The sequence below is a fragment of the Capsicum annuum genome, chromosome 10, assembly GCF_002878395.1.
Source record: "Capsicum annuum cultivar UCD-10X-F1 chromosome 10, UCD10Xv1.1, whole genome shotgun sequence".
Taxonomy (NCBI): Eukaryota; Viridiplantae; Streptophyta; class Magnoliopsida; order Solanales; family Solanaceae; genus Capsicum; species Capsicum annuum.
Genome location: NC_061120.1, coordinates 3474903 through 3487016, shown reverse-complemented (window position 1 = coordinate 3487016; position 12114 = coordinate 3474903). Strand labels below are relative to the sequence as shown.

General features: G+C 34.5%; 1 protein-coding gene across 1 annotated transcript in view; it reads right to left on the bottom strand.

Annotated features, from left to right (window-relative positions):
* The window catches only part of LOC107845938 (GDSL esterase/lipase At4g10955), a gene marked incomplete in the record, with an annotated part of 6526 nt that extends 6044 nt beyond the window's left edge, over positions 1 to 482 (bottom strand). Inside the window, 1 exon segment of the mRNA XM_047398418.1 lies at positions 1 to 482. Coding sequence (XP_047254374.1) covers positions 1 to 68 — 68 coding nt within the window.
* Positions 483 to 12114: the final 11632 nt, after the last annotated feature.

Here is a 12114-nt window from a genome sequence, read left to right as displayed (position 1 = left end):
ATTTTCACCTCCCCTTCAGCTTCCACCACCATTTCATTTCTCATCTCTTCAACACCCCCTTTCGCCATTTTATCGACAACCCCACTTCTTCAATCGAACAATGTAACGAGCCTAAGGTGAAAAAAATGTTAATGGCTACTTTTTTTTCACCTGAAAAATGTGTGACAAACAGAACTTAGTTGCAAAAAAATTGGAGGAAAAGGGAAGTCTTGATTTGTTAAGAATTGTATATGGTAATTGGATTTTGGTAACATTAATGGGGAATCCAATTCTTGGATTGGAATTTAATGATTAGATTTAGGTAGTAATTATTATTAATGGCATATTTTGAAATGTTTCTGGCTTTTGTTTAAGGTGGTCTCTAACGGTCATATTTTCTCTTTTTATTTTTTTTTTAATTTCAGAAAGGGTCAAAAGTAACCCGTTAATTTTTTTGGCTAAAAAATACTTTTCTTTCTAACAAAATGCATCGAATTGTCCACGTCGATAAAAATACCACTTGCTCAGTCCATATCAGCAGTCACATGGAAAATTTTAATCTAACAAAAAATAAGTAGTTTGGGAAATTTTCGGCGTGGTTAGTGGATTGATGGTTAGTGGTATTAAAGGGAAAAGACATCGTTTCCGCCTCAAATTATATTCGAAAAGTCGAAATCACATCTAAACTATACTAGTGACCTATTACACACCTAAATTATAAAAAATTGAAATTATTTACACCCTGTCAGGCTACCACCACTTGCATGTGGTGTAGTGTTTTACACGCGCTGCCACATCAGCACCACGTTAGTAAAAAGTATCACTTTTTTATAGTTAAGGTGTGTAATAGGTCACTTATATAGTTTAGGTGTGGATTCGACTTTTTGACTATAATTTGGGGTGCAAACGATGCCTTTTCCTTAATGTTTTTAGTTGTTTACTTTTGTTATTTAATAGGCTAGATGCGCCTAAAATAATTGTAACACACGCGCCTTAGAATGGGGGTCGCGGAGAGGTAATAATATCACTTTTATATAGTTAATGTGTGTTATAGGTTACTTATATAATTTAGGTGCGGCTTAGACTTTTCTTGTATAGTATGGAGTAGAAATGATGCCTTTTTCCGATATTAAATGAGATGATTTTTTCCCGTGACTGTTGATGTGGACTGATCAAGTGACATTATTTATCCATGTGAACAGTCTAGTGACATTTTATTAGAGAGGGGTATTTTTGAGCCAAAAAATTAACGGAGGGTATTTTTTAGCAAAAAAAGAAAAATTGAATGTATTTTTGCTCCTTTGGAATAGTTCAAGAGTATTTTTGATTCTTTTTCAGTTTTTATTTAATTCATTCGATATTTGATGTAGGTGTCGAGGGCGCGAATTAGGATAAAAGACTAGCAAGAATGAGCATCGTGACTCGTGAATAGTAGGTAAGAGTGCTTTGTCTTGTTATCTGTACAAGTAGTCATAACAGTAGTAGTCGTCATGCTGCGCTTGTAGTTTCTTGTTCTGTTTTGGTGATGCCTATTATGTTGGTGGATTGATTGTCGTATTATTCTGTGGTAGTCTTATTTATGATAATATCCTTTATTTTGGTACTACGTATTGTTTCTTGTACTTATATTAAGTTCTTTTCTACACTGTTGTTGTCCTGAGCTGGGAATTTATCGGAAACAATCTCTCCACTTCACATCTGAGGTGGAGGTACATGTATGAATATACTGGTTATGTTATTATTGTTGTTGTGTATTTTGATTTCCAAATTGAAGCCCAGTTAATTTGAATTTGCATTCTATATCCTGACTAATTTGAAATTCTTGTCGTATAAAATCAAAAAAATATTTTTATCTCTGTTATTTTTGGGTTAATAAAATCTGTATTTACGACCTGAACTTCAACAAGTTTAAATAAACTTTAGGACAATAAGGAAGTTCAAACTATTTCTAGAAAATAGTAAACCAAACTTATAGAAAGAGATGAATATTAGAAGATTCAAAGTTCACTGAATTCACAATGTGTCCTTAGGAAAATTATTCACCTCAAGTATTCGAGGCTATTGACAAATACAAGACAAGACTTGTAGTAAAAGGCTTCAAACAGAAGGAAGACCTTGATTATTTTGATACATACTCGCCTGTAATAGGGACAACGTCAATTCGGATGTTAATTGCCTTGGCGGCGGTATATGGTCTTGAAATCCATCAAATGGATGTGAAAACAGTATTCCTAAATGGAGAATTGGAGGAAGAAATTTATATGGAACAACCCGAAGGTTTTGTGGTTCCTGATCAAGAAAAAAAGGTGTGCAAACTAGTTAAGTCACTTTATGGACTAAAACAAACACCTAAACTGTGGCATGCGAAGTTTTACCAAACCATATTGACAAACGGATTTAAGATAAATGAATGTGATAAATGTGTTTACATTAAAGACACTCCAAATCACAAGGTCATTGTTTGTTTGTATGTGGATGATACATAAATGCTACGAAATGAATGCTTGAGAGCAAATTTGATATGAAAGACCTTGGAGTTACGGACGTGATCTTAGGAATAAAAATCATAGAATTTCACAAGGGTTGGCATTGTCACAGTCTCATTACATTGAAAAGGTACTTGACAAATTCAAGTATTTGAAATTTGGTATTGCCAAGACTCCATTGAACGTGAGCTTTGCACTTTAAAATAATGAAGGTGAAAATGAATCACAGTTGGACTATGCAAGAGTATTGGGATGTGTAAGGTATATCATGAATTGTACACGGCCAGACATAGGGTGTGCTATTAGTAAGTTGAGTCAGTACACGAGTAATCCCAATAAAACACATTGGATGGAAATGAAAAGAGTTTGGGGTATCTTAAATATACTCAAGACTATGCTTTGCATTATAGTAAATATCCAGCGGTACTTGAAGGATATAGTAATGCAAATTGGATCACCGGATCAAATGAAGTAAATCCACGAGTGGATACGTATTTACTATAGGTGGAGGAGCAGCCTCTTGGAAATCGTCCAAACAATGGAGCAGTCTCTTGAAAATCGGCCAAACAGATTTGTATTGTTCGCTCTATAATGAAATCAGAATTTATCGCATTATAAATCTAGTGAAGAAACAGAATGGCTCTGAAACTTCTTGGAAGATATTTCTTATTGGCCCAAACTATTGGCACTAGTATGTATTCACTGTGATAGTCAAGCGACAATAGGTAGGGAAGGGAGGATGATGTACAATGGTAAATCTCATCGTATAAGACGAAGACATAATACTGTTAGAGAACTTTTCTCTAGTGGAATTATCACTGTTGACTATGTGAAGTCCAAGGATAATATGTCAGATCCACTTACAAAAGGCCTATCTAGAAAGCGAGTTGAGAAAACATCCAAGAGAATGAGTTTACGGCCTAGGACAAGTCAGCATGACGGTAACTCTACCTAGTAGACTGGAGATCCCAAGAGATAGGTTCAAGGAGATCAAATAGAGTTGTGTCTAACAGGTTCAACATTGTCAATATGCCAAACTCATCCTCATGATGTAGACAATGTTTAGTAAACAATAATAAGATTTATGGTGTGAAGTCTTTTAATGATTATCTAAATTTGACAGATTTGATCAAATAGTTTAATCTATAGGATTGAATATTTAGAAATCACCTATGTGAGAGTGAAGTGAAAGCCGCTTCAAGAAGAATGTTAGTAAAGGCCTATTCTCTAAGCTCTCATGAAACCAAGACGTGTTCATGGATGAAACAAACAAAAACGTGAGAATCATAAACGGTAAAAGACAGATTGTATGACATGTGTTGTCTTGGTGTATATTAAAGCTTGACGATTCAAAGGTATCAAATCTACCGATTGACCGAGTGCATCCGATGCATGTTCACTACGAAAATTTTAAAGGGAAACCCATTTATCCAGATACAATCAGTCTTTCCTTGCTGATCACATATTTGTCCGTAAAGTTTTATAAAGAATAGTCATTCCCCATTCATGTGGGGGATTGTTGGGTTTAATTGGTGTAAATGAAAAATGGAGGGACACAACCCTTCGAGGAAAAGACACACTGTTTTAAAAAAGGGGTGACTATTCGATCGGATGTGACTGTTCAGAAAAGACATGTTGTTTTGGAATGGACAGACATAACTATTCCAAAATGATACACTCTTACATGAACCATTGCTTCCTTTTCAAATGGGCATTTGATGGCTATAAATACCTGAACTTTTTTCCTCAGGTAGAACGAAAAATTTCTGCATTGAAAAAACATTTCTCTTGCTTCTAAAATTTCAGTATGATCATCTCCCGTTGAGTGAGTTCGAAGAAAATCAGAAGATTTGAGGTACCACTACATTCTGATTGTGAAGCCATTTTATCCTGGGAGGAAAAATTCCGCAACCTCGGGTACTTGAGGGGAATTAATTCCTTAAGGACACTTCGTGAATTCGGAGGACTTGACTCTATTTCTACTTATCTTGTTTCTTTAAATAACACACTTCTTTGAAAGTTCTTGATGAACTTGTGTTGAAGGTGTTAAAATTTCATACGTTTTCTTGACATAATCTTGAACTTGTGTTGAAGTGTTTGTACAAATATACAGATTGTGTACTCGAAACAACAGTAGTTGAGACTTCGTCCCTTCTTCTTCAGTAAAGCTGAGCCCAACTAAACGATTGGTTACACCAAACATAGCTTTTGAGGCTCTTACTAGTTAGGGCGTCAAAATAGAAGTCTCACTATTAGCTTTAGTCTTAAGAAGGCAACGGTGGTCAGGAATGAATGTTATACTAAACTATTCGCCATTTCATTAGGACAATACTTGCTTAGTCTTTTTCTCGCTTAGTGCATTCTTAACGAAACTATTCCCCTTAAGTATTCGATGTTTGAAATATATCCTTTCAGGATAAAATGAATCACGTCAACAAAATAATGATAGAAAAAAAGTATTTTAACTTTAAATTTTCGTATCAGTAACTGAGAATTCAAATATTTATAGCATGATGTTAAGAAAAAACAAATATATATATAGATACAACATCATGTTAATATATATATATATATATATAAACAAATTTGAGAAGAAACTTCAACGTATAGATTTTTCAAATGAGAGATTCCAACCATATCATTCCCTGTAATAATTATGTCATCTACATAAATAAGGAGAATAGTAATACCTGAGCCAGACTGACGTAGAAATAATGAATAATCTGAGCTACTCTGAGAAAAACCAGCACTAAGGATTGTAGTTCAGAATTTTTGAAACCATGAGTGAGGAGCCTGCTTTAATCCATAGAGAGATTTCTTAAGACGACACACCTGATTTGGACTAGAATGTTTGTAACCTGGTGGTGGATTCATGTAGATCACTTCTTGCAAGTCTCTATGTAGGAAAGCATTCTTGACGTCCAGTTGGTGTAACTTCCAACTTCTTATTAATGCTAAAGCAAGCAATATATGTACTGGCGTCATCTTGGCTACTGGAGCAAAGGTTTCTTCGTAGTCGATTCCATACTCCTGCTTGTACCCTTGAGCTACCAATCTTGCCTTATATCGATCTAGGGATCCATCAGCTTTCATCTTGACTGAGTACACCCATGTACTTCCAATAATTGTTGCATTTGTTGGTCTATCCACCATATCCCATGTATCATTCTCCTCAAGGGCAGCTAGTCCTTCATTCATTGCATCTTCCTAACATTTCAGACTACTAGCCTGCATGTAAGTGTTTAGCACAACTATAGAATTCAAGGTTGTTAGTAAGGCATACGATCGACCATATTCACCTGTAGAATATCCATATCGTCTTGGAGGAGGAGCATAATGAGATGAGCGTCTAACAGGGTCAATGATATTTTGAGGAGGAGGAGGTTGATTATTATGATTTAAAGAAACATTATGCAAGTCAGGTTGGTCAGGTAAAGAGATAGTATTCATTGAAGTAATATCATTATCAAAAAAGGGATCTAAGTTATAAGTAGTACCTGTTGTTGCAGAGGACAAATTTGGCGATGGATCAACGGGTACGTTGTTATGGCTAGCAGAATCATGAGTCGTGAATTGTTCCAAAAAGGATGTAGTAGACAATCGCGAGTCTTTATTAGTATAAGTAAAAGAATTTTCAAAGAAGATAACATGTCGAGATATTCTCAATGAGCGACGTGTTGAATCATAACATAAATACCCTTTTTGGATATGATTGTACCCCAAAAAACTACATTTAACAGCTTTTGAGGTTAATTTATGGCATTCATGGTCTGAAAGAAGAACAGAACATACACAACCAAATACTTTAAGGTGCGAATAGTCGGGCAATTTTTTAAAAAGGATAAAATAAGGGCAATTTTGTTTTATAATAGACGATGATTGTCTATTTATAAGATAAATAGATGTTTGGATTGCTTCAACCCAAAACGTTTTTGGAATATTTGATGTATCAAGAAGAGCTAAGGCAGTTTCAACAACATGTCTATTCTTACGTTCCACCACACCATTTTGTTCTAGTGTATAGGGGCAAGAACGTCGATGAATAATGCCTTTTTCTTGAAAAAAAATTGTGAGGTTTGCATTTACATACTCTCCTCCCGAATCTGAACGAAAAATCTTAATTTTTTTTTCAAACTGGGTTTCTATGAGGTTTTTGGTACCTCAGATTTGTGTTTCAAAAAGAAAACCCATGTATAACGAAGTGCTTGATCAATGAACATTATAAAATACTTGTAACCCATACGAGATATAATTGGAGAAGATCCCCAAATATCACTATGAATTAAATCAAATAGAGTAGAATAAGTAGTATTGCTTAATTGAAAAGGAAGTTTATGACTCTTTAATTTTGCACAACTCTCACAAGGTAATTTAGAGGGCAAAATTAGTGAATCTTCACCCAACAAATTGCAGGATTTCAACATGAAATTTAAACGGGGAGCATGTGGATGGCCTAAACGAAGATGCCATAAACTCCACATTTTATTTGAAAACTCAATGTCTTTATTTGAAGCTGAAAGAAAGCAATGATGAAATTTTGTGTCCGGAGATTGAAGAAGAAATAGCCTGCCAACCTTACGCCCCCTGTCCATTATTTTCCCTGTCAATATGTTCTGAATAATACAACCATTACAGTAACAAATAACCAAGCAATTCTATTCTACAAGTTGTCCAACAGATAAAAGATTTGCAGTAAGTTTCGGTACACAAAGAACTTCTGAAAATGGTTTAATAGAACCCATACCCGATGCAAATAAAACATGGCCATTTGCAGGAACAATTTCATGTGTGGGACTTGTTTTAGATAAATTAGAAAAAAGTTTTTGATTTTCTGTTATGTGGTTAGATGCAGTGGAATCAATATGTCATACCATTAGAAGGATCAACCATATTGTATGGAGGCAACACCAGTGCAATCAGAATAGCAACCAACCCCGTGCATCATGAAAATACCAAGCACATAGATGTAGATTATCACTATATCAGATAACTAGTTGAAGATCAGAGCATTAATATTAGATATATATCCTCTAAAGATTAATTGGCTGATTTGTTCACTTAGGCCATGTCAAGAAGTCGACATAATTATATTTTGTCCAAACTCATGCTTTGTGATATACAACATAAGTTTGAGGGAGGGTATTGATGTTACCTTATTTAGACGTTACCTTATTTAGTGTAACAAAATCAGCTACTGATTATCCCTAAATCATGTATCTGATTTTCTTAAATCTGTAATCCTATAATCAAGGATCTCCCCTATCATTAGGCTAGTAATTAGGAGGAAATCTGTAATCCTATAATCAAGGATCTCCCCTATCATTAGGCTAGTAATTAGGAGACAATTAGAAATCCTTTCTCTGTATAAATATTGTATAGGTTCATTGTTATGATTAATGAAAATTGAATAATTATTTCATATGTATTGTTCCAGTTTTTCTTCCTTTGTTTAACTTGGTATCAAAGCCTTGGTTTTTTTCTCTTTCTGAGACCTGAGTATTCATTTTTTTTAGAAAATTTGTTTGATTCATCTTGGGATCGAATTCTTTATCCACATCTGTTACTCTTCTTGTAATCTTTGGATTTGTTTGTTGGTTCCCTTTGACTCCAATTTTTTTTCATTCCAACAGAATGGATCCACGAGATGTCTTGTCAACCAAATTCGACGGACATAACTTTCCGATCTGAAATTTCCATTTCAAGGCTTTCATTAGAGTCAAAGGCCTCCTTGGTATTCTAGATAGATCAGAGGCTATACCTATAAAAGACGAAGAAAAAGAAATCTGGGAAGCTAACAACGACAAAATCATAACATAGCTTGTAAATTCTGTTTTTATTGATATTTCTATGGAACTGACATCTTTTAAGAAAGCATTTGAAATATGGAGTCATCTACATACCCTCGGTAACCAACAAAATTTTGCTAGAGAATTTGAATTAGAAAGGATACTCGCAGAATCGACACAAGGTGAGAAAAGTGTTTGGTGCTTTTATTCTGGATTACTCAGATTATGGGAAGAGCAAGATCAAATTTTTGCTGCCTCAATTAGTGCCACTGGACTAAAGGATTTCATGACTACTACGAAGAGGACAAGGACTATCCAATTCCGTATGAACCTCAAGTCTGAGTTCGACCCTTTACGTGCCAGCATTCTCAACTGGGAAAAACTACCAGCTTTAGATGTGGTGGTTTCTGAAGTACTTCGAGAAAAAACTCGGTTAGGTTCTCAAGCCACTATGGAAAATTTCCTTTTCGTGGACACTACCATGGCTGCATACAAAAGTTCTTCCTCGGAAAACTCTAACAAACTAATTTAATGCTATCATTGCAAGGAAACAGGGCATGTCATTTCCCATTGAAAGAAGTGAAATTATTGTTATTACTGTAAGAATGATGGTCATATTATTCTGGAATGTCGTAAGAAATCTGTTTCAGTAAAATGTTCAACTCCTCATAAAGCCTTTCAGGCAATGACAAGGGATACGGGCACACAACACACTCTAGAAACACAAAAGGCACGACAATTATTTGATCGCAATGATATTTATAAGATGATACAATATTCATTGGCTGCTGCTCTCCCTAATGCAATCTCTACAGCTCTGATACCAAGTTAAATAAAGGAAGAAAAACTGGAACAATACACATGAAATAATTATTCAATCTTCATTAATCATAACAATGAACCTATACAATATTTATACAGAGAAAGAAGTCCTAATTGTCTCCTAATTACTAGCCTAATGATAGGGGAGATCCCTGATTATAGGATTACAGATTTAAGGAAATCAGATACACGATTTAGGGATAATCAGTAGCTGATTTTGTTACACTAAATAAGGTAACATCTAACTAAGGTAACATCAATAAAACCCTCAAAAGGGTTTATGTACAACGAACGGGCAAATCCTTCTGGGTTGTATCTGAAGATATGGAAAAAGATGATCTTATATCAGCAACACAAGCCCAAGCTTATGGAATTGTTGATCTTGTAGCGGTTCAATGAAAAAAAATATTTTATCTTCGAATTGAATATTCTATTAAATTAAATATGCTATTAAATAGAAGTAATTCATCATCATTCGGTTAGGATCAATCTAAACCTAACCATTATATTATGTATATGATTCAACATGCCAACTATTAAACAACTTATTAGAAATACAAGGTAGCCAATCAGAAATGTCACGAAATTCCCCGCTCTTTGGGGGTGCCCTCAGCGTCGAGGAACATGTACTAGGGTGTACGTACGACTCGTTTAGATCATGAGCTGGCACAAAAGAAAGAAAACGACTTTTACAGCATTAATAATCAGTACCGGTGAATAGGATAAGATGGAAAAAGGAACTCCATTCATTCTTTAAAAAAACTCTTATCATATCCCTCTATTGTGTATAAAGTTTATAGTTTCCATTGGTGTAAATCCAATCGCCTGAATTTAAGATGATAAGAAATTCTCCATTGGTAACAAATAGTTATCCATTAAGAGGAGTAAATCTTATTTTAAAAGCATAAAACATAAAGATTAGTTAGGCTCCCAATCTGGCAAGAATGGACTAAGAGGGTCAGCTACCCACCAAACTTTCATAATTAAATATTGTTACTGTATAGGTAGATCTGATTGTGAAAGACCTATTACTGGATAATTCATGGGTAGAGCCAAAGCGTGTGAACTATACAAGTTCCCAATAACATCAATTAGTTGATTAAATATATATTAAATTAAAGTATAAAGTAAAGGCTCCGGTGTATAGAGAAGACCTCATTGTTTAAGTAGTAACCATAGAAACGAAGGAACCACTATTTCTTTTTTTATTTCTTTTATTTACTCTGTTTTTGATACCTAGGAAAATACAATTTCTTATTTCTTTCTTATTGCGCAGTGAAATACCTAAAAAAAAATCATGGTCGGGAAGGTTAGAGTAGCCAAAGCCATTGGAATTTTGATTTTATACATTGGAAAAATCCATTTTGTTATTAATAGACTAGGAAGGGGGAAAAGAAAGGTAATCAATTAGTTATTCGTCAAAGTTTCATTTATTCAATGACCAGAATTAAACGGGGACATATAGCTTGGAGACGTAGAGCAAAAATTCGTTTATTTGCATCAAGCTTTTGAGGGGCTTATTCAAGGCTAACTAGAACTATTACTCAACAAAAAATAAGAGCTTTAGTTTCGGCTCATCGGGATAGGGATAGGAAAAAGAGAGATTTGCGTCATTTGTGGATCACTCGGATAAAAGCAACAATTTGCAAAAGGGGAGTCTCCCATGGTTGTAGTAAATTAATACATAATTTGTACAATAGACGGTTGCTTCTTAACCGTAAAATACTTGCACAAATAGCTATATCAAATAGGAATTGTCTTTATATGATTTTGAACAAAATCAACTCGGAATCTTTAAAAATTTCCCAGGCTCTCCCCGAAATGCGTTGAGGCGCAACAGTTGATTGGACATCTAGAGGTAAAGCACTATTTCGGTGCGGGCCGCGAGAGATTTACCAAATTGAGGCATGGGATATAACATCTCTACTTCACCTCTAAGGTGGAGGTACATGTGTGAATATACTACAACAACAACAACAACGAACCCAGTGTATTCCCACCAGGTGGGATCTGGGTGGGTAAAATGTACGCAGTCCATACCGCCACCTCTAAAGAAGTAGAGAGATTGTTTTCATGTGTGAATATACTTGTTGTGTTATTATTGTTGTTGTGCATTTTGATGTCAAAATTGGAGCCCAATTAATCTGGATTTGCGTTGTATATTTGACTAATTTGAATTCGTGTTGTATAGAGCTAAAAAATATTTCTATACCTTGTTATTTTCGGGTTAATAAAATTTGTAGTTGTAATATGAACTTCAACAATAAGTTTCAAAAATCTTTAAAACAAGAAGAAAGTTCAAACTATTTCTAGAAAATAGTAAGCCGCCAAACTTATAGAAAGAGATAAAAGATCAGAAGATTCAAGTCCACTGAACAGGTCTGATAGAGGTGATATATTGGTGAGGACGTACCCAGGGGCCGCTCTATGCCTTAGAGAATAAGACAACCACCTAAGGCCCCCAATTTGAGAGGCCTAATTTTTTTTTTAACAATAATAAATTTATTATATGATTCAAAAAAAAAAAAGAAATATTCGGTACTATTTTTTTTCAGTTCATTTAAAAAAAAATATTGTTTTTGTCAACTTTTTAGTTTCAATTTTTTTGGACATGTTTAAGACCGTAATATTAAAGAACATTTTGGTATATTCTATATATCTTTAGTTTAAAATACACAGATTTTCTTTACTTTATTAAACTCCAAACACCATATCAAATCAAAATAGACAAGCAAATTAAAACAAAGGAGTTCTCAAAATACTTTGGTAAGAAATACATTAACAACTTTGCATCTTAAGGAATAGACTTTAAATTAAAAAAAAAAAAATTAGTTTTCTTCAAAATCTTAAGGCGTCCGATTATTTTTGGCTTTAGGCCACTAACGAGCTTGAGCCGCCCCTGAACGTACCTGTCATGGTTTGGGTTAACAAAACGGATTTTGGTTGCTCCTAAAGTGAGTAAGGCAACCTTCAAATCAATTGCTACTCCTCACCCTGACATTGGTGGTATCCAGGAAATCGTTGGAGAGATTAAACCCTCT